Raw genomic sequence first — 23,298 nt, forward strand, 5'->3', positions numbered from 1 at the left:
TTTCAGTTTATACTGGAGCGAAAAGGTTGTTGTCTAAGGGTTTCTCTTACAAGGCTTGGCAAAACAACTTCAACAATTGTCTTATTTTGCTCTTTTTTAATTTTCTCTTATATTTATTTAAATAATGAAAGGCAAGAAATGTTTTAAAAGCCCCATGAGATTTAAAAAGTTTTAAATGCTTCTTTCTATAAAACTGGGAAAACTTTTCTCATTGTCTGAACCAGATTGTGGCCACACTATTACCGTACTACAAAATGCCTTGCTTCAATTGTCACACAGTACTGTCCTAATACATTGTATTCTGTATTTCATGCTACATTTATTCTTCTAACAAATCTTTTGTTTTTCAAATGACTGTATACTCCTGATCTCTATACAGATTTTACTCTTTCAAACCTCAGCCTGTCTTGATTTAAACCAGATGCCCTGCAAAGGGAGGACCTTCCCCTGTTCTGACTACTCAAGAGGACACGTCGTATTACATATGGGAATAACATTTGCTCAGTTTTGGAAAGACAAAAATATCCTACCAGATGAAGCAATAATAAAAAAGATACTGGACTGTGCGGAAGCAGATAGACTGACAAAAAAATTGAGAGATAGAGACCAAACACCAACATGTCTATCTTGGGGAAAATGGTATACTTGGCTATCGAAAAGAGCCTTGGTACTACAGTGGTTTAAAGCACCCTGTTATTAACACAGCTGCCTGCAATTTACTGCTGGTTCGAATCTCTCCAAGGCTCAAGGTTGACTCAGCCTTCCATCCTTTCTAAGGTAGGTGAAATGAGGACCCAGTTTGTGGGGGCAATAAGCTGACTTTGTATAAATATACAAAAGTATGAAGGCTATTGCTGAACGCACTGTAAGCCGCCCTGAGTCTCCGGAGAAGGGCGGCATATAAATCAAATTAAAAAAAAAAGAAAAAAAAGAAAACAACAATCAGATTAACATAAACAGGTGTTGTATACACTGAAAATACTCTACTACATATATAAAGTGAGGTTGGATAGACCTGATTGATTTATAAGTTCAAAATAGGTTGTTCTGTCTCCCCCAGAATGTATTATGAATTTATTGTATAGGTTTATGTTAAATATTAGTTTACAAAGGTATTGTTTATATTCTTTTATGTTTTTTGTTTTGTTGTCTTCTTTTTTCTGTTTGTTTGTTGTCTCCTTTTTAACTATAAATGTAAATAAAGACTATTAAAAAAAAAAAAAAAAAGAGGATACGTGGCCTTTCGTGGGGGTGTGTGCAGCTGAGGCCTGTCCACAGACCAGAGGCAGAACACCTCACCTGCTCCAGCTCAGCTCCATTGCCAGTAGGGAGCCAGGAAAGGCGCACCCAGCCATGGCAACTCCTGCTGTTCCTACGTGCCCACAGGAAGGCCGGGTTGCCTTTCCAGCCCTGGGCAGATAGAGGGGGAGGGGACAGACACTTTTGTTTTTAAAACATTCATGGGGCGGTTGCAGGCAGCTCCCGGGAATGGCACTCACGCCATGCCACCGGCCCAGCTTTCCCTGGTTATTGAAGCCAGGGAATCTCTCAAGATGCTAGAGAAGCAAGTGATGTCCCACAGGTGGGAAGCGGGGGGAGGGGACGGCTCGGAAAGGACCAGGCACTCATGCAAGACACGAGCCGTCAACAGTCCCAACACTGGACCTTTCCCTACACCTCAATCATTTCTGCATAGGCTGAAAACCAAAAGGGAAAATATGTTCAGAAAATCCCACCTTCTGGTTCAGAGCTGTCCCCCAAAATCTCAGCTGTTTCCCCTCTTCAGGCCTTCCCTCCAGTCATCCCCCGTTTCAATGGACAACAAGGCAGCAGTACCTTCAGAAGACGATCCAGAAGCTCAGAGCCGCTTTTGACATTTGGGTCAGGATCTGCAGCAAGCTGGGAAGGACAAAAGACCAGAGGGGGAGCCTGCAGGACATGCAGAACTTTCCGCTGCTCCCAAGATCCAGGTTGCGCTGCAGCTTCCCCCTTGCCTTTGCTCTCGTGCCCCATCCATCTTCAGAGGGCCTGGAGGGAGCCTGGATGGGGTGGAACCCAGGACAGATCCCACCCCATGGGACACCAATCGCTGAGGCAGCCTCCAGCGCCCTGTGCTGCTGTGTGCAAATGCTCTGGCACCTGGCCTGTATCAGGGCGGCTGTTTCAGAGGCCAGAACTCATCCTGGGGAGCCCCAAGGACATGAATGGTCCTACTCCCCTTTTCCAGGTTGCTGGGGAACCCCTCCCCTCCAGGAACTGTTTTCAACCTTCAGGCTCTGCTCATCAGCGGTTACCTTGCTCAGGCCATCAAAGAGCACGTTGAAGTGGGGGACAATGGCGCCCCGGGCCACCTTCACAATGTTGTACAGGGCCTCGCAGGCATAATAGCGCAACCGGCTGTCAGCATCTCCAAAGCACGTCAGCACCGGCTCGATGAGCTCCTTCAGGTACAGACCAGAATCCTGGCAACCGAGCCGCAATGGAGAACATCAGGACTGGCTTAGCAAGGTCTCCCCTCCTTGGGTATGGCAATGGGAGACAACTGCCATCTCTTTATTCTTGGGTCGCCCAATGCCAACTTCGTAGCCATCAAAACTCGTGGGTCCTGTTAAATTGCGATGTCTCACCTCCTTTGCCCTAAGCTAAAGAGCGCCCCTGCCCAATAGCTGTGGCCTGCAGGGCATTCTTGACTGCTTATCTTTTCTTTTTTCTTTTTTTAAAGGTTTTTATTTTAAACATAGTTAAAAAGACATACATAGACATACAACATATACAAGAATCTTAGTTTCTTTTTCAACTTATCTGACTGCTTATCTTTTCAGCCTCCTTTCCAACTCCATGACCTGGGACTGCTGAGCCTGGAGTTTGACCCAAGATGCCACTCACTAAAAGGGATGCTCTGACCAAGATAGGGACTCTCCCCTCACAGAGGAGCTCACTGCCGAGACTTCCCATGAAATGAATGCGGAAAAGGAGCAACTAAGTCCTGCTTTTGGTCTGCTCCTCTTCTGAACTGCTGCTGTCCTTACTGAGTGTCTCTGAATCCCCACCCCATCCCCATTGCTAATGGAGACCCCAAGAAGAAAGCAGCTTGATTCAGCAAAAAACAATGACTCAGAATCTCATTCTGACAGCAATTTCTTAGTTTATCTGAGCTTAGCTTAAGGTCAGCTTGTAAACATGAACCAATAGGTCACTTTTTACTTTTTCTGCTACATTTCTAATTCTCAGTAAATTCTTCCCTCTCAGAAAGGACATGAGAGTGGAAAACAAAATACAACAATATTTGGAACAGTCTGATCTCCCCAGGGTACGGGTATAGTTAAAGTTATGTTAAACCAATGCATAACTATGTTTGAAGTGACTGAAGCAATTAAAAGACAGAAAAATAATAAAACACCAGGGCCAGATGGTCTACTGGCAGAATTTTACAAAAAGCTAGAAGAGGTATTAAGCCCAGTGATGGTGGAAGTCTACAATGAAGTATTACTGAAAGTGAAAATACCGAATTCATGGATGGAGGCAAATATTACCCTTATTCCGAAGGATGACTCTTTATGACCAACGTACATAAAGAATAACAGGCCAATATCTTTATTGAATGCAGACTATAAAATATACACCTCAATAATAGCAGAGGCTTAAAAGATATTTAAATGACTTTATACATACAGATCAGAATGGATTCCTACCAAAAAGACAGATTAAAAATAATATGTTATATCTTAAACACACTGGAATATTATGAGACACACTCAGGAAAACAAATGGCCCTGTTGTTCTTAGATGCCCAGAAAGCTTTTGATAACGTCAATTGGCAATTTATGTTGGCATAATTAGTATATATGGACTTTGGGGAGAAATTTATTAATATGATCAGAGCAATTTACAGTAAACAATCAGCAAGGGTGATAGTTAACCGAGACACAACTGAGAATTTTGACATAAAGAAAGGCACAAGACAGGGATGTCCACTGTCCCCATTACTATTTATATTGACAATGGAAGTGTTAACTAGAAATATTAGAAAAGACGAAGAAATAAGAGGAATAGAAATTAAAAAATAATATACCGTATTTTCCGGCGTATAAGACGACTTTTTAACACATGAAAATCTTCTCAAAAGTCGGGGGTCGTCTTATACGCCGGGTGTCGTTCTCCTGTAACCAGGCAGACCAGCCCGAAAGGCTCTGATGAGCCTTAAATGGCTCTGGCGATCCCAGCTCTGATGATCCCAGCTGAGTTCCCTGCAACTCAGCTGGGATGGCCAGAGCCATGTAAAAGATAAAAAGTTTTCCCCCTGCAGCTTGCTTACCTCAGCTGCTAGTCCCAACGCTTGCCTTGCTTCGCTTGCCTGAATCTATTCCATCAGCAATCAGCAATCAGCAATCAAGCAAGCAGGGAGTTGTGGACTTCAACTCCCAGAATTCTTCAGCCAGCAAAGCAAAGCTGGCTGAGGAATTCTGGGAGTTGAAGTCTACAAGTCTTAAAGTTGCTAAGGTTAGAGACCCCTGTTCTATTGGGTAAGTTTTTTTCCCCCTTTGGGAGCTTTAAAAAAAATAGTCAATTGGGGTTTTTTTAGTTGTTCTTTTTTAGACCTAGCCATTTAAAGTTTAGGAAGTTTTAAATTTAGCTTTCATATAAAAATAAAAATAAAATAAAATAAAATAATATTTGTGCAGCTTTCTGAGATTTAGTGTGTTTCTGTAGTGTTTCACTCTAACTACACAAACACACAAAATCTCACAAAGCTGTATGTGGAATTTTGTGTGTGTAAAGTGTGAAAGTTGGTTTTTTGGACTTTTTGTGGCTATGTGAGGTTCCTGCTTGTTGCAGGGGCCATTTTGGGTCTAGCACAGCTGCTTTTACATTGTGGGTGAGCCAGTTGTGTTGTGTTGTGTGTGTTTAGAGTGTGAAAGTTTTTTGGGGGGGCTTTTTGTGGCTGTGTGAGGTTCCTGCTTGTTGCAGGGGCCATTTTGGGTCTAGCACAGCTGCTTTTACATTGTGGGTGAGCCAGTTGTGTTGTGTTGTGTGTGTTTAGAGTGTGAAAATTTTTTGGGGGGGCTTTTTGTGGCTGTGTGAGGTTCCTGCTTGTTGCAGGGGCCATTTTGGGTCTAGCACAGCTGCTTTTACATTGTAGGTGAGCCAGTTGATGTTTTTTAATTTTTATTTGGTGTGCATTGGAAGAGGGGTAGTCTTATATGGCGAGTATAGCCCAAACCCTATATTTTAACAGGAAAAGTTGGGGGTCGTCTTATACGCCCAGTCGTCTTATACGCCAGAAAATACGGTAAACTACAGGCATTTGCCAATGATCTGGTTTTTATATTAGAAGACCCCCTTAGAGACTAGGCTGAAGCTTATTATAAAAAATAGAAGAGTATGGGGAAGTAGCGGGACTGAAAATAAATAAAGATAAGACAAAATTTTAGTTAAGAATGTCACAGACATACAATAAAGGTTAATGGAAAGAACTAACATACAGATAGTTAAAAAAGTGAAATACTTATGTATACAATTAACAGTGAAATGTGCAACAGTTAAAGAGGATAACTATATGAAATTACTGAGGCAAATTAAACAGGACTTGGAGAAGCAGAAGGACCTACAACTTTCACTGTCAAGAAGAATAAAGGTAAAGGTAAAGGTTCCCCTCGCACATATATGCTAGTCGTTCCCGACTCTAAGGGGCGGTGCTCATCTCCATTTCAAAGCCGAAAAGCCAGCACTGTCCAAAGACATCTCCATGGTCATGTGGCTGGCATGACTAAACGCCAAAGGCGTACAGAATACTGTTATCTTCCCACCAAAGGTGGTTCCTATTTTTCTACTTGCATTTTTTATGTGCTTTCGAACTGCTAGGTTGGCAGAAGCTGGGACAAGTATTGGGAGCTCACCCCATTACGCGGCACTAGGGATTCGAACCACTGAACTGCCGATCTTTCGATCGACAAGCTCAGTGTCTTAGCCACTGAGCCACAGCGTCAGGAAGAATAGCAACCACAAAAATGAATATCCTGCCAAGAAACCTATTTCAGACTATTCCAATAAAATTGGAGAAAAAATATTTTGAGGAATTGAACAAAACAGTATTAAGATTTGTTTGGCGAGGGAAGAAAGCAAGAATAGGTATGAAAATGTTGCAGGAAACCAAGAAAAAAGGGGGATTTGGACTGCCAGGCTGGGAATTATATTACCAGGCTTGGTGCTCATGTGGGTGAAAGAATGAGCAATCTGAGAAATATAAGATTATTAACATTAGAAGGGCATGATCTCCAATTAGGTTGGCACGCATTCCTTTGGTATGGGAGGAACAAAATACATAGTTATTTCCAGAGACATTATGTTAGAAACGCACTGCTATCTGTTCGGCTTAAAATAAAGGAACAACACTATTTGAAAATTCCAATCTGGCTTTCCACGATGGAGGTGCTGGTACACCCTAATGTTGTCAATATGGGAAAAATTGTAAGATATAATGACATTTTGAATAATGAAGGGGAATTAAAAACTAAAGTAGGCAAGGAATAGAAATTGCATGGTGGCCACAAATGCAAATACAATTGTGTTATGAGAAAGATGCCAAAATGTACAGCTTTAATAAAGAACCAACAGAATTAGACCAGATATTAATTGGAACAGATGAGAAATTGATAAAGAAACTATATGGTTTCTTTATGATGGTTGAGCATCATAAAGAAGACAATGATTGCTTGGGCTAAAAACTTGAGACACGCAATAGAATTATATTATATTACCAGGCTTGGTGCTCATGTGGGTGAAAGAATGGCAAAAACTATGGGATACGAATGTAAAAATGACGATGTCAACCGCTTATAAAGAAAATTTGTATAAAATGTTTTACAGATGGCACTTTGCACTGGCAAGGTTGGCTAAAATGTATAAAGACAGATCAGCAAAATGTTGGAAATGTAACCAAACACCAGGCTTATATTACCACATGTGGTGGACATGTCCCAAAACCAAAAAATACTGGTCGAAAATACATACCTGGTTGGAAAAAATTACAAAGAAGCACATTGAACTGAGACCAGAGACATTTTTGTTGGGCATCCTACTGGAAAAATATGATAAAAAGACTATATATTTGATTTTACATGTAGTGACTGCGGCTAGGATTATATTTGCGGAACAATGGAAGAATAAGGAGATCCTGTCAGATGAGAGGGTAATTCAGAAAATAATGGAATGCACAGAAATGGAGAGATTAATGCTTATAATGATAAGGACAGAGAAGATATAGAATATTTTCTGACATGGCTAGAATATTTTATCAATGGCTAGAGAATAGGAACAGAAGTTAGGAAGGAGGAGATATAAGAAAAGAAAATGTTACCCTGTTTTTCCCAAAATAAGACATCCCCTGATAATAAGCCCAATCGGGCTTTTGAGCTCATGGCAATAAGGCCAAGCGCTTATTTCAGGGTTCCCAAAAAATATAAGACAGGGTCTTATTTTCAGGGAAACACGGTACTATGGAGAGAGGTTTATGACGGGGTTATGTACTATCGTAAATTATATTGATAGTTATATTATTAATGTCATTGTAACGAATAGAACAACAAATATGCGAACTATGAATTTGTAAAGAATTGTACCCAGTTCACGCCACTGTTCAATGGAGATGAAAAGTATTATAAATAAAATAAATAAAACATTAAAAAAAGGACATGAGTAAAACCTAATCTGTAGTGTGGGCTTTAGTGCCCCTGTCCTAATCCTTGCTCTGTCTTCCCCATTACATCTACATGAAGCCACTGGCTGAGCACATCTGTCCCAATTGTACATCCCCATCCCAGATGATGAGGTGATGCTGTGGATATTTTTTCGCAATGCCTGGAGGATGTGGATGTCTGGATGGAGAAAAAAAAGGCTTGAGCTGAGCCATGGGAAGACAGAGCACCTGTGGGCAACAGGCTCTTCTGTATCCAGGGGCAACCCTTTCTAGATTTTCATGGAGCGGCACTGTCCCAGACAGCCCTGGTGCATAACCTGCAGATCCCCCTGGACTCACAACTGCTTAAGGAGCAGGTGGCAGGCATGGCTAGGAAAGCCTTTGCTCAATTTTGTGTTGTGCACCAGTTGTGATTTTTCCTAGATAGAGAAGCTCTTCTCATACCCTACTCATCTCCTGTAGGAACTACGTCAATGCACTCTACATGCAGCTACCCTGAAGAGTATCTGGAAGCTGTAACTGATGCAGAATGTGGTGGTACAGACAATTCTGGCCACCCCTAGGATTGTGCAGGTAACACTTCTGTTACATGAGCTGCGTTGGGTGCCAGATTGCTTCTGGGTCCAATTCAAGGTATAGGTTATCACCTTCAAAGACCTTCATGGTATAAGACCAGGATACCCGAGGAACCATCTTGCTCCAACTACATTGACTGATCCCTCCTGATCAAGCAGGAAAGGCAGGTTATGGACTCATCAACTAAAAAATTTCAACTGGCAGGGTCTAGAAAGACAGCCTTCTCCACTGCGGTGGAACATCCTGCCCCTACTCTGCTAGCCTCCCAGAAGAATGCTAAAACCTGGCTCTGACCACTGGCACGGGGATCCAAGAGTGGATGGCAACACTGGGGTGGGTGGGGATGCTGACTGTAGGACACTCTCTCCCTCTTTTAACTGTGACTTTTGTAGGCATTTTTAAGGGGGTGGTAAACCACTTATAGACTGTGAACTGGGTAGTGGATAGATGTCAGTAATAAATAAATAAGAATTGCAGACTGAAATCAAAGGGCCCAGAAGTTTGCAAAACCATGGTTCAGTTTGAAGACCAAAAGAGCCAGACAAACTAATGTAGACAAATATCAACCACATTCCAACCGCCATGCCCAGCCTTCCTAAGGGCAAACATAACACTTCCCAAATACCACAAGACAACATTCTCTGACTGACAGGACCTGCAGCATGCTGGATTGAGTAGTATGGGTAGAAACCACCAAGGAGAAGTGGTCCTAATAACCTGGCTCTGTAGCGTGAAGAGCTTTAGAGGTAACAATCAACACTGTGAACAGCACCAGAAGCAGAGTTCTTGCCAAGCTGAGTTGTGAAAAGCATATAAAGATGCTTTTATGACTGCCTATGACACTGCATTATGGATCTACTCACTGGCCTTCAAGAGCAGCCCTACATAGTGTATTGCAGTAACCCAGAGAGAAGGTGACCAAGGCATGAGTTATGAACAAGGCCTCCTAATGCAGGACAGGGTGCAATTGGCAACAAGGCAAATCTGTGCAAAAGGTCTTCTGCCATGGCTGCCACCTGAACAGGAGTTACAGATCAAAGAGACGTTCAAATTGAGAACCAGTTCTATTCAGAGTAGTGCAACCCATCCATTCTCACCAAGTGGCTTATGCAGACATAACCACAGTAGAGAAATATTGATGGAAGAGGTGGAAAACCCTTGGCTAGAGGAGATGCTAAAACCCAAAGCCCTGAATTGTGTTATGGTTGTGCTCACACGTGTTCTGTGCCATTCAGCTCTCCACAGCCTTCAGACATCAAGACAGAACCTCTATTGCATCACTTCTATGAGGCACACGGGTGACATCTTACCCACCAGTTTCATATAGATGTTAAAACAGGCATGGGAAGGACACTAAGCACTGAGGCGCCTCCAAAATCAGAGGCTGTGATTTATCTCTCCCCACCCCATTAATAACAACTAGACCTGATCCCAGAGGAAAGAAGAGAACCCTCCACAAGTCCTCAAGTCAGTCCAGATATCATGATCAGTGGTTTCAAAGGCCAATGAGAAGTTAAGGAGAGCAAAAACGGATTGCCATTTCCATCCTGCTCCCATAAGTATGACTGTTTGTAATCCTATATGAAGGCCAATAATAACAGACTAATAATCCATTTTCTCAGAGTTCTCTGAAGCTGTAGCATGACTACTTTATCAACAATTTTCTCTCAAAAGGAAGTTGCACACAGACAAAAGTTGCCTAACAAGGTTGGGACCTGCAATGGTTTGCTGAGGGCACAACTACTCTCCTTTTTCTCAAATAAGGATTCATCACTGCCTCAGGGCCCAATCTCATGTCTCAAGAAAATCTTGGCTATTCAGGAAGAACATGAGACAAACAGTCAGGTGGCTGAGCTTACAATTCTGAGAACTTGTCTACTTCCTCAGTACTAACAATTTCAAACTCCTCCCAAAGTAACCAAGCCAGAGTGTGCTTTGGGTAGATGGGATATCCCTCATAGCTCCAATTTAGAGCAGACTTGAGCAACTTAATCCAACAGATGCCTCAAAGCAGACTTCTATCTTTAACTTTACTTTAAGTGGCCCTGTGGTGCAGCTGGAACAATTTTGAACTGAAAACACTCAAAACTGTACAGAAGATAGTACATTTTAAGAGAAGCCCTCCTATTTTATCACCTCTTACAATATTAGACAACACAGTATCACTGGTAGAGACCTTCAAGCTTCTGGGTTCTATAATCTCTGACTTGAAATGGACACCTAACATCAAAAATGTCCTCAAAAAAACACAACAAAGAATGTTCTTCCTGCACCATCTCAGAAAGCTCAGGCTTCCAAAGGAGTTGCTGATATAGTTCTACAGAGAAATTATTGAGTCTGTCATTGCACCTCTATAACTGTCTGATTTGGCACAGCAACTAAAGATACAGTGTCAAGACTGATTCGCACTTTCACCTATGTTTCTTTTTCACTCCACGGACTTTATCAGTGCACAGGTTTTACCCTTTTCAAGGTGGCTACAGGAACTGAGTTTGTGCCCATTCCAGAGCTCCCTCAAGTGTCCCTCAACGATCCTCAAGTGTCATTAGCTGAGCGAATGGATAGTCTGAAAGCTATGTGGGGTACCATGAGTGAGGCATTGAATAAGACTAGGGAGAGCCAAGAGGCATGTAGATCGGAAAAGAGCCCTCCAGAGAGAATTTAGAGTGGGGGATAAAGGTGTATTTGTCCACAAAATGTCTGAACCTGAGGCAACCTTGTAAAAAATTAGATCTCAAATATATAGGGCCTTTCCAATCAACCAGATTGTAAATCAGATGACGGTGGAGTTGAGATTGCCAAAAAGCTTTAGGCAGGTCCATCCAGTATTTCATTGCAATCTTTTAAAACCTTTTTGAGACTCTGGACTGAGACTAGTCAAAGAAGTACCTCCTCCTCCTATCCTAGTTAGGGGAGAAGAACATTATGAGGTCAAAAGGATATTTGATTCCAGATACCACAAAGGAAAACTACAATATCTAGTGTTGTGGAAAGGCTGTCTGTTAGCGGACGCTGAGTCGGTGGCTGCTCCAGATGTTAGGCCAGCAAGATTAGTTAAGAAGTTTCACACTAAATATCCTCAGCAGCCCCAATAGGGATTGCTGTGGTAGGTGCTTAAGTAATTATGTGTATATATGTTTACTATTGTTTCAGGTCTATCCTTCTTCTGGGGGGGTGGTACGTCAAGTATCCACACTTTCACCTACATTTCTTTGCTTGCAGCTTGACAAAAACAGAGAGTGGGATGGTTGGAATGCAAGGGAGGCAGAATGGTATTCAAGCTCCGTTGGCACCATGGGACATGGCTGGCATCCCAAGGTACGAGATCGCCTTCTGCCACCGATAGCCTCCCACCGGCCAATATGCTCCCACAGAGAGGGACTCCTCAGGGTGCCATCAGCCAGGCAATGTCAACTGGTGACACCCAGGGGGAGAGCCTTCTCTGTGGGGGCACCTGCCCTCTGGAACGAACTGCCCCCGGAGATTCGCATGATCCCCGACCTACGTACCTTTCGCCGTGCCCTTAAGACTCTTTTGTTTCAACAGGCCGGGCTGGCTTAGAAAATGAATTTTAATTGGATGTTTGTAGTTTTTAACATAAGGGCCAAATTTTATATATTTTAAATTGTTTTTAAATTTTATGGTATATGTTTGTTTTAATATGGCTGTACACTGCCCTGAGTCCTTCGGGAGAAGGGCGGTATAAAAATTTAATTAATTAATTAATAGGACACACTGAGCAGATGCCCTGGTGTTGCAGACTGCTTCCCACAACAAAATGAACATGCGTGATTGGTGGACGTTTTGGACCATGGGGGCCCGTAGGGAAAAGTGGGAATTAACTATAGGTCACAGTTGTCACGTAGGCCACCTCAGACATCACTCCATTCGCCTGGGGTACTTCATCACAGACCCAGCCACACGGTCCCGGATCTCAGGCTGGGAGCAGATCTAGCCACCCATCCCAGAGCCCCTCCAGTTATCTGCGGGCAAGGCCTCAGCCACCCAAGGTTCTCCTAGGACGGGAGGGGGGGGCACATCTCAAATCCCGCTCACTCCCCACACCTCAGCCCTCTCTGGGGGGGGGGGGGGGCTGCCTTGGCAAAGAGCCACATGGCAACCTTCTTCCCGGGCCCGCTCTTCTGCCCGGCTTCCAGAGCCCTCGGAGCCCAAGCCCAGTGGCATGCCGGGCGCCGAAGCCTGGCCCGTCCGCCCGCCCGCCCCTGGCCCGGCTGCGCCCACCTTGCCCAGGGCGATGGAGCAGGCGGCCAGGCCGATGAGCCCCCCTTTGCGGCTGTGGGGATGCTGCGAGAGCGCAAACTCCACCGAGAGCGTCTGGATCACGTGCTTGATCTGCGCCGCGCTGTTCTGCGCCACGAACTCGCGCACCAGCCTGCAAGAGGAGAGAGCCGAGTCTGGGCCTGCCTCGCCGCCCGCCGCCCCGGCCCCAGCCCGCCCGGCCCCGCGCTCACTTCTCGATCTCCAGCGCCGCCACCTTCCGCTTCTCGTACAGCTTGTCGTTCAGGGCGCGCACGATGCTGGGCGTCAGCGGCGAGAAGTCCTTCTCCGGGTTCATCGCGGCCGGCGGCGGTGGCGACACCGGCTACCGGGCGGCGGCCATGTTGGCTGTCACATGACGCCGCGCCTGCTGCTTCCGGGGCAACCGCAGCCCCAAAGCGCCTCCCGCCCCCTCGTGACGTCACCCTATCCCGCGGGGCGAAACAGCCGCGATTCCCTCCAAAGCCCCGCCCCCCGCCAGCCCCCCCCCCCCCCCCCCGGCCCGAAAGAGGCGGCGGACGCGCTTTCCTTTGTGGGAAGAAGGAACTTTATTGCGGAGGCGGCGCTACTTCTCCGGCGGGACCCCCCTCAGGTAGTAGACCCAGGCGACGGGCGAGGCCAGCCCGGCGGCGCGCGGGCAGGAGACTACCAGCTTGCCGGTGGCCGGCGCCTTGTTCCCGCCGCCGGCGCCCTCGAAGGCCACGGAGATGGTGGCCGTCTTCTTGGGGCGGATGGTCTCGGCGGCGCGCACCGAGAAGGCGGCGCTGTCCACGGCGTAGCTGAAGGCCGTGGGCTGCAGGAAGACGTTCTTGAAGGGCAGCACCGCGCTGCCGCCCAGCCGGATCTGCACGGGGCCCTGCGGCCGGGGGGGCAGCGCCGTGCCCCGCAGCGGGATCAGGTAGTCGCCGCCCGCCGCCGACGAGAGCAGGAGCGTCCCGCGGGCCTCGCCCAGCTGGCACGGCTCGAAGGTCACCTCCACGCCCACCTCGGTGCCCGTCTGGGCGCCCGCGGGCGCGCTGATGACCTTCTCGGCTTGGAAGTCCGGGCTGTCGATCTGCGGGGGGAGCGGAGAGGCGCGTCGGCCTTCGCCCGGCTGGGTGGGGGGGTGGGGGGGGGGCGCCGGCCAAGAGCCCCCCCGCCCGCTCACCTTGGTGGAATACTCGGTCTTCTGGCGAGTGTAGTTGACGATCTTGGCCACCAAGCTCTGGCTGCTGCCCAGCATGGCGGAGAAACTGAGGGGCTTCTCTGGGCGGGCCGGCGTGGCCTTCAGGATCAGGTCGTACTGGAAAGAGCCCAGGTCGCTGCTGTTGAGGGCCAGGCGCCCGCTGGTTTCCCCGGGCCTCATGGGCAGGAACTCGAAGACCAGCGTTCCCTGCCAAGGAAAAGGCTCTGTGAAGGGGCCAGGAGGAGCGGGTCCCGGGCCCTCCCTCCCATCTGCCACAGGACAGAGCGGGAGAGAACCGGGCTGCAAAAGGGACGGAGGGAAAGCCAGCTGAGCTCTGCGTCCGCAACGCCTAGAAGAGAAAGGCAGCTCCTCACAGCCAACAAATGAATTAGAATCACATTTTCTGATCATTTAGCTGGGTGGTTAGTTGGCCACGCTGTGTTGAGAAAGTCCACCAAAATGTGTTAATACAGCAACTCGCCACCGTGAGAAGTATGGCAGGCCACAGCAAGGGCAGCAAAAACCACCCATATTGCTGCCTCATATTTCCTCCCCCCCCCCCCAGTCGGTTAAGAGGGGCCCACCAGGGAAAAGGAGCTGTTCCCTCCAAGAAGATCACAGCGGCCTCCACTGGGGGCTCACTGAAGGTCAGAGGAGCAGGGAAGCATTTTTGAACAGAAAAAAAAGAATGCTGAAAAGGTAGCGCATGAAAGGTAGAGCCCTAAGAAGATGCTAGCTGGCCCTGTGAGGGACACTGGGCAAGAATTCAGTGTGGCAAGGGGGGCCAGGGAGAAAGGCACTTGGGGGCAGCAAACTCAGGTCTTATTCCATGAAATCTTCAGAGATTCAGGTAATCCTCAAATTATGACCATAGAATATGGTCTGTGACTAAGACATATAATTGACACTGAACCAATGCAGGATCTCTTCCATCAGTTTCATGTGGATGTTAAACAAAAGGGGAAAGCATCAAAGCCCTGCAGCCCACAAGTGAGGGGAAGTTGGAATCCACCTCTCTCCACCTGTCCTGTGGGTCTTCAAGCAAGAACAACCTTTCTCCTCCTTTCCAAGTGAGGAGTGTTCCCCACTCCCGTGCAGGTTAATGCGACTGATGGTAGTAGAAAGCTGCTACATCGAGAACTTTCTGACAAACAGAGACAAAAAGGACAACTATAAAAAAAGGGAAAGATAACTAGAACTGAATATCAGCAAATAGCCTGAATCTGCAAGGAAGGAGTCAGGAAGGCTTAAGGTTCAGAATGAACTAAGACTTGCAACAAATGTCAAGAATAACAAAAAAAATTCTTTCAATATATAAGGAACAAGAAACATTTTCAAGGAAAAGATAAAAGACTATTGGGGCACTGCCAAAGTTCACCAGTGCTGTCTCTACTATATGTTGGCCTGAGACCTGACTAGAATGGCTTCAGATAATTTGCTTCCTCTGGACCATTGCTTGACCATCCTCTCAACACTGGACAGAAATTGTCCAGGATTATTGTGTCCAATAATGGTTTCTTGGGGAGGGGGCATACTTCGGCCTTCTTCAGAGGTAAGGCTTCTATGATATCACTGCAAGAGGTCGAAGAAAGGAAGAGGAAAGGATCAAACAAAAGCCAGGAAAGGAAACTCAAGTTTCTCAAAGAATGGAAATAAAAGGCAAGCAGGAGATCAGCATAAAAGGTGCTGAGGGTCTGCTAAACTCTGGGGCCTGGCAGGTTACTGAGACAGGCTTGTACCTCAGATTGAGCAGGGACCATGAACTGAGGAGGCAGGTTGATGTCTGGCACCTTGCAGTCCGTACTGAAGGACACCTGGTAGTGCAGCGGGTTTTCCACCTTGACTGAGGAGGAGGTGCTTTGCCGGACAGCCGTGGTCAACTCGAGGGTGCCTAGTGGGCCACACGGGGTGGCCTTAAACGTGATCAGATAGAATACAAACTCCTGGGTCATCTCATTGCGGAAGGTGATCTGAAATGACAGGAGAATCTTGAGAATGATCTAATCAAGCAGCCCTAGTCGTCCTGTTGGACGGGCAGATGGAAGACGAACGGCCTTTGGCATCCATGCTGACCCTCCTGCCTGCCTCTGAGAGGCCTTTGAGTGGAAGGCAGGGAGCAACCCTGAAACAATTCTGAAGTCTACTTTCTCTTAACGGTCCTGCTTGGTCAGGCTACAGAAAAAAAAAGGTGTAAAAGGCAGGATATTTCTTCTTATATTCTTGTGAAAAGCAATGACCAAATAATTGTCACCAGAAGTTTCTGAATCAAATTGTACCAAAGGTTCAACAGGACAAGCAAAGAGCTGCTCCTTATACAGAGATGCTCTGGGTCAAGAAAAAGCCTGAGAAGCTGCCGGGGTCACAGACACAAGTGGGGCTCTTTACCTTGGCGGTGTACATGCCCTCTTTGTAAGAGAAGAAGGTGAGCTTGTGGTCCTTCTTGGTGGAGGCTGGCACTTCAATGTAGTCCAGAGTTTTCAGGGTGGTTGTGACTTCCAGTTTTTCTGGCTTTATCATGTCAACCGCTACCCGAAACCTAGTCAGAAGAGGGAGCCATTCAGTTCCCAGCCTAAGGTCAACCCCATCCAGTTTTTCACCCCTGTGCTTTTTCTACTAAATAAAAACAACCAGAGCTACCCTTCTGTAGAATTGCCAGTTTTTCAGTTTTCAGATGAACTGATAGAACCAGTTCTCTAATTTATCCTCCAACTTTCTGCTAAAAATGGTGCTCAAGGCAATTAACAAGAAAGAAAAAGCAGAATTATTGTGATGCAGATTGTTAAAATAATTAGAAACCTAGTTAAGAAAATATTATATCTCAATTGCAACAATAGGCTCAGAATGTAATCCTGGACCCTGAATGACAGGATAAGCAGAATTTTCTCCCTGCGCACAAGTTGACTCTGGGTTCCCTCAACTGCCTTTGAACTACCCGGGAACAGGCAGGCCTTATTTAGCAACCACTCCCTCAGTGACCATTCATAGATAGGTTGGCACTGAATAGTCCTCAATGTTCCAGCTCTCCCAGTACACCTGTGGTCATGTGATTGTGAACTGGGCACTTGGCAATTGGCTTGTGCTTAACAATAATTGCAGTGTCCTGTAGTCACACAATCGCCATTTGCAACGTTCGCTGCCATCTTCCAACAAGCAAAATCAATGGAGAAGCCAGCAGGAGGTTGCAAATGGTGATCCCATAATGCTGGTGTGATCACGTGATGCTGCACTTTCCAAGTGCATTGCTTAATGAAGGAATTCCTGGCTCCGATTACTGTCATTAACCAAGGACATGGTATCATGGATTACATGTATCCATGTATCTTGGTTTACAGCTCAAATTGTCACCCTTATTGGATCTGTTATCCAGTTATTTGTAGTTGGCCTGAATTTCAAAATATATTTCAGAAAATCTTTCCCAGCAATTTCATGTAGAGGGGGCATTATATGAAATTTAATAAACAGTTCTTTAAATTCTTATTTTCACAAGAGAGAAAAGATCCTAGTGATGCCTTACAGAATTTGAAAGGAGAGGTGGAGTTGTTGTGATATAACCTTCCTTCCAAACAAATGTCAGCAAGGAGATACTTTCTTTTTGGATTATCCAGCCCATCTGCTTACATTCCCCATGAATGGGGTCTCCAAGTTCTGACCCAGACAGGCAGTCATACTCATTGACACTCAGGAAAGTTTTTTCTATTCTAACAGTGCTTCACTAACAACATATTTTCTCTGCAAAGGGGCACAGAAGCTCCCAAGAGCAGGCAAGATAAGACAAGCTAACTTTAGGGCTCTTAGGGATTTATTTATTTTATTTATATCCCCCTTCATTATTTTTACAAATAACTCAAGGCAACAAACACAGCTTTCCTGTTGCTTTGAACCTCACATCAATGGCTAGAGAGGACAATGGGGGCCTCAAACGACCAAAGGAAAATTGGGGGTGCAAACTGTAACACCCATTGAAACTTGTGGGCTCCTGTGGGATTGCAGCCTCCTCCTCCTCCTCCCCCCTTTGTCTCAGGTCTTCCTCTGCCTGGAGTGAAATTGCCAGCCCTGCCCAGCCCTTTTTTCACATTTGCCTTTGCAGCTTGTTCAACCAGTTGGTGATGGGAAGCAGTTCCGTGTAGGATGTTTTGCACGGAATTTCCCTCATGATATTCCCAGCTGACTTGGGAGGCTCAGCAGTGCCTTGCAGGAGATAAAGCAGCCCTGTTCCATCTGGGAGGGGGAAGAAGACGGAGCCCTGGAGAAAAGAGGAGCGTTTTAGGCAACATTTCTTCACTGTTCCAAGCCATCCCCAACTGAGATGGTCACATCTCCCATGATTGAGGCTACTCAGCAGAGTTTTAGGAGAACGATTTTTCTCATCCCGCTTTTGCAAGAGTTCTGAAGAGTCAAACTAGCTAAGACAAGCATTCTCTGATCATGTGATAGGCAGCTGTGATGTGCTGCTTCTCCAAACGGTTGACTCAATTAAGCTTCTCCAGGACAAGCATGGTGGACTAGGGCCAGACAGCAGAAAACTGGGTGACCCTGCTCATAAGCAGCTATCCAAATCCACTGCTTTAAACACTATTAGGTAGCTAAGGCTAAATCAGAGCACGGGGATCTCCAAAGAGTAGCTAGTCTAACTGGCAAGACACTGCAGGCCTTCCGCCATGGAGAGTTTGCGAGATACCCTAAGAAGGGCCAGGAACCCCTTCCATCCCAAGGGCTATTGTGGGGGCCACTCATGGAAGTTCTTTGCCCTGGATTCAGCCTCTCTACCTTCGCTACATCTGGCCCAGGGGTGAAATGCTCCCGGTTCGGACCGGATCGCCTGATACGGTAGCGATGGCAGTGGGTGGTTCACAGAACCAGTAGCAAAAATCCCTGCGCGCCCTCCCCCCATGCCCAGCTGAGCTGCGCGATCATCAGAGGCTTTTTTTTTTACTTTTAAAAGCATTTTTTCTATAACCTCTTCGGCCGAAAAAATGCTTTTAAAAGTAAAAAAAAAAGCCTCGTGGCTCAGCTGGGATCGTCAGAGCCTTTTAAAAGCATTTTTTCTACAACCTCTTTGGCCGAAGAGGTTGTAGAAAAAATGCTTTTAAAAGTAAAAAAAAAAAAAGTTGGCCACACCCACCCAGTCACATTACACCCCCCCCCACCAAGCCATGCCAACAGAACTGGTAGTAACAAATTTTACATTTCACCACTGATTTGGCCTTTTTTGCATATTAATTCTCAGCTTTTTGTGGTTCACCCTCTACTTGAAAGAGGTGTGAGCTTTCCATCCAAGCTACCTTGAACAGCACTGAAGAACCACAACAAAAATATAGAGGCCAAAAATGCTGCTGGTGAACAAGAAGCATCTGTAGTAGCAGCAACCACAGAATTACTTTCTGTTCAAGCCAAGAATTAGCTTGGATGGGGCTCATGCACAAAAGGAACAGGGTTGATTAGGCTCCAGGCTTTTGTGGGCAGTGTGGATCTAATAAAATGGCAATTGAATGTACAAAGAATGCAAGGATCCCTCTTTGCATACAACAACCCTAATCCAGCCCAGTTTCTGAGGCCCCCAGCACCCCCATCTTTCCCCTCCTTTTGCTGTTTGTTTCTGGGATACCTGGTCCTTCTTGTTTTCTACATTCATAGCCAGAGGCCTGTATGTGACTTCATAGGGTTTGTTCTGCTGGTGGGCTTCCACCCTGACATACTCTGGCCCTTTCCACTGCTCTCCTTCAATAATGGGCCGCAACATCCATGGTTGGTTAGTCTTGTTGGATAGCATGATGGTCTGTGTCTGCTTTCCACGCACCTGGCATATGAAATTCACCACCTGTAAGAAATTGTGGAAGAGCCATGTTAGTTTATGGTAGTCAGGAGGAGTCTGACAAATTTTAAAGTCACTTTTACTAAAAGACAAGCACTTAAAATATTTCTGAATTTTATTTACAAGGAAGAATCCCTTCTCTTCATTCACTCCACTGTTGGGGGACTTAACATGCATGGATGGTTTGCTAAGAAGTGCAGACCTTTCCTTCCTTAAAAACCTCACCAGACAAATCATTGGCCCAAAATAAGAGGATGATGGAGAGGACCTCCCCTCTGAAGATATCAAGAAAAAAAGGAGTCAGAGTGATCCAGAGATGGTCACCTTCCCATCTCTGCACTAGATTCTTATAGGTGTTTTTAAAAAATCTCCCCCTCCCCTCAGATTTGTGAGCTGCCATTATCTTCAGGTCTTCTGGTAATTGATCAATTTCATGCTCATGCATTTCATCTAACGTATGACCTTTCGGAAAATTGTCATGTAGATCCAAAGTAGAAGCACTTCTGCCAAAATGGATACAATACTGATGGCATGCTAGGAGCAGACTCACACAATGGCTGCCATCAAAGAGAAAAACTGACATACAAGAGGGTAAGTGGGGTTAGGGTTAGGGTTAGTCAGAACTGAAAGAAATGATTCAAGCGCTGCATGATGACTTCAAAGAAGTTAAAGAAAAAATAGGGAAAGTAGATGACAGACTAGAGAAAGTAGAAGATAAACTAGAGAAAGTTCAACAAATGATAAATAATGAACAACGTATACAGAAAGTAGAAGAAAAAGCTGAATACGTAGAGAAGAAAGTGTATGAAGTTGATGATAGACTTACATTGGCAGATAAAAATAAAAGAGAATAATAATTTCACTGGAAATGGACCGGGCTGACTATTATTTGTGATTTCAGAACATAGAGGAAGAAAAAGGAGAAAATCTAGTGGAAATAATGGCAGAGTTACAGGAGCCCTAGAGGTGGATAAAGAAAAAATATTGGCAAATATTATATTCAGAATCAATACCAGATATGCGGCAAGACATAAACCTCCTAGAGAAGTCCATGTGAGATTTACAAAAAAAGCAATGAAGGCAGAAGTTTTACAAAGAGTGAGAGGCGAACCTTTAAAATACAAGGAGAAGGAAATTGTAGTATTAAAACAGGTTCTGAGAAGAGTAAGAGAAATAAGGAGAGAATACCAGTTTTTAACAAGACAAGCATGGGGTAAACTTCAGATGGTTGATTCCGGAGGGAATATTGGTGACCTGGATGGAGCAAAGACATAGACTGGACTCCAAAGAGAAAGCAGAGCAATTTTATGAGCAATATTTTGGAATGCAAGAGGAAATGAGAATAAGTGACAAAGCAGAGCCAAGATGACGAGAAGAAGGGATGGAAGAGAAGAGCATGAAAAAAAAAAAAAGGTGAAAGGGACCAGGAGAAATAGCGATAAGAGAGGGAGCAAGAGCAAAAGAACCAAGAGAGATAAGAACGACTAGAACAACAAAACCTATCTACAAATAACTATGGAAGAAGAACTTAAAATTAATGTCAATCAATATAAATGGACTGAATTCAGTAATAAAAAGGAAAAGGATTTTCCATAGACTAGATAAAATTGTACATAATTTGTTTGTAAGAAGTACACATAAAAAAACAAGAAAGTATTAAAATACCCTAAACTTGGGAAGTTATACTGCTTTATCACTACAAAAGAAAAGAGGAATAGCCTTATATATAAAAGAAACAATAAACGCTAAACAAGTTTTTACAGATGAGGAAGGCAAAATCTTGATGGTGGAAATAAAGATGAATAACAAACATACTTTTGGTACCAATATACGCACCAAACATCAACCAAGAGGATTTTTATAGAAAACTTCATAATAAAATAACAGAACTTGAGTATGAAAACATTTGCATTCTAGGAGATTTTAATGCAATTGTGGATGTATTATGGAAAACTTCATAATAAAATAACAGAACTTGAGTATGAAAACATTTGCATTCTAGGAGATTTTAATGCAATTGTGGATGCAGAAAAGAACTATAAAACTAGAAAAGTAAATAAAAAAGCAAGGAAAGCACTTCCTAAAGCCTTTTCGAGAATAGTGGAAGAATTAGCTATTCAAGATGTTTGGCAAGAACTGCATCCAAGCCAATATTCATTCTACTCAGACATTTTGGAATTTTGGAAGAGGAGCAAGTAAAAGACTGATAGCATGGGCGAAAAACTTTGATTATATGATAGAATTAGATAAATGGCAGAAATTGTGGGATAGGTATTATAAATTAACAATGTCAACTGCATATAAAGAGAATTTGTATAAGATATTTTACAGATGGCATTTACCACCGGCGAAGTTGGCAAAGATGTTTAAAGATAAACGAGCTAAATGTTGGAAGTGTCACCAGCTACCTGGATCTTACTATCATATGTGGTGGACTTGTGGAGGAGCAAAGAAATAGTGGACAAAAATTAAGACATGATTGGAAGAGATGATACAACAACGTCTTGAGTTGAAACCAGAAATATTTCTGTTAGGACTTTTACTGGAAACTTATAGTAAAGAGAATGTATATATAATTACAGCTAGAATTGTATTTGCACAACACTGGAAAAGTGGAGATATTCCCATTTAAGAGAAGGTGATAAGGAGAATATTAGAATGTGCAGAAATGAACATATTAATGTTAGTAATTAAGGAGAAAGAGCAAACTGAATATGTGATATGGGAAGTATTTTATCAATGGTAGGGGAATAAAAATGGACTTTGGAAATGAAAAAGACCAAAAATAAGTAGAAAATATATTAAGATAGAGATATACTGTATTTTTTGGCGTATAAGACGCACCTTTTCCCCCCTGAAAGGGGGTGAAAATTTAGATGCATCTTATACACCGAATGTAGCCCCGCCCATCCACTGGCCCCCACCCTTTGGCCTGTCCTCGCAGCAGTTACTTCCTTGCAAGCAAACAGCAAGAAAAAAACATCTCCTTTCAGCTTCAGCACAGCCTAATTAGCACAAGTTGATTGGATCGGCCTCCCAACTCTCAGCTGATTTGCTCTCAGCTGTTTTGCACAGGGCTCTGCTGCTTGCTGCAAAGAGGTAAATTGCTGCAGCAGATTTATTTTTTTTCCTTGTGCTAATCAAACTATGCTGAAAACGAAAACGAAAGTAAAGCAGGCTGTTTGCTGCAAGGTTGCAAAATTAGGCAGAGGCAGAGGAAGATTTCTTTTTCTTCTTTTTCCTCAGCAAAAAAGGTAGGTGCAAACAATGGGAAATTTAGGACAAAAGAGTTCAAGATTTTAAAACACAAAAGAAAAAAAGAAAAAGGCAAAAATAAAAATGAGAAGGGAGAAAAAGAAAAAGAAATGAAAGAGAGATGTTATACATATTTAGAATTGAAATATGAATGGTAGTAAGAAATAAATGGGAAATCATGATTGTAAAAATGAAATGAATAATAATTGGAATATTTGTATTTTTGAAATCTAGACGATGTTTTTATGTTTTTTATTTTTTTAGAAATATGAATAAGTATAAACTAATAATTGAAATACCTTTAATGGTATATGGTGGTGAAAGTAAACAGGATTAAGTTGTAGCTTGGATAACGGCTAGAACATTTTTAAATTTAATTAGGGAAATTGTAATGATTGAAATATTTTTAATTGGGTTGGGTTGGGTTATTGGGTTGAAAGTAGAAATGATTAAGTTGTGATTTGGAGGATTATATGGGCAAAACTTTGGGTTATTAGGAAAGTTAAAGATGTGAAA

The 23,298-nt window shown here is 44.3% G+C and overlaps 2 protein-coding genes across 9 annotated transcripts in view; both read right to left on the reverse strand.

Annotated features, from left to right (window-relative positions):
- VAC14 (VAC14 component of PIKFYVE complex) overlaps positions 1-13,011 on the reverse strand; it is a 67,086-nt gene extending 54,075 nt beyond the window's left edge. For 2 of the 4 annotated variants that reach the window (XM_087877174.1, XM_087877173.1), the window contains exons 1-3: positions 12,745-12,957; positions 12,515-12,665; positions 1,837-1,899 (exon numbers count right to left, since the gene is read on the reverse strand). In XM_087877174.1, the coding sequence (XP_087733300.1) occupies positions 1,837-1,899; positions 12,515-12,665; positions 12,745-12,848 (318 nt within the window). In that variant the 5' untranslated portion in view covers positions 12,849-12,957. Of the gene's footprint in view, positions 1-1,836; positions 1,900-2,294; positions 2,463-12,514; positions 12,666-12,744 lie in introns of all 4 variants that reach the window. The other 2 variants (XM_034425678.2, XM_034425677.2) reach the window with 2 other exon arrangements.
- A 68-nt stretch (positions 13,012-13,079) lies between these two features.
- Positions 13,080-23,298, reverse strand: part of HYDIN (HYDIN axonemal central pair apparatus protein) — a 416,706-nt gene continuing 406,487 nt past the window's right edge. For all 5 annotated transcript variants that reach the window (XM_087877179.1, XM_087877178.1, XM_034425679.3 and 2 more), the window contains 6 exons: positions 19,321-19,533; positions 17,795-17,958; positions 16,101-16,251; positions 15,455-15,685; positions 13,698-13,922; positions 13,080-13,604 (listed from right to left, as the gene is read on the reverse strand). In XM_087877179.1, the coding sequence (XP_087733305.1) occupies positions 13,116-13,604; positions 13,698-13,922; positions 15,455-15,685; positions 16,101-16,251; positions 17,795-17,958; positions 19,321-19,533 (1,473 nt within the window). In that variant the 3' untranslated portion in view covers positions 13,080-13,115. The remainder of the gene's footprint in view (positions 13,605-13,697; positions 13,923-15,454; positions 15,686-16,100; positions 16,252-17,794; positions 17,959-19,320; positions 19,534-23,298) is intronic.

The sequence above is a fragment of the Pantherophis guttatus genome, chromosome 11 (assembly GCF_059756535.1).
Source record: "Pantherophis guttatus breed Tessera chromosome 11, ASM5975653v1, whole genome shotgun sequence".
NCBI lineage: Eukaryota > Metazoa > Chordata > Lepidosauria > Squamata > Colubridae > Pantherophis > Pantherophis guttatus.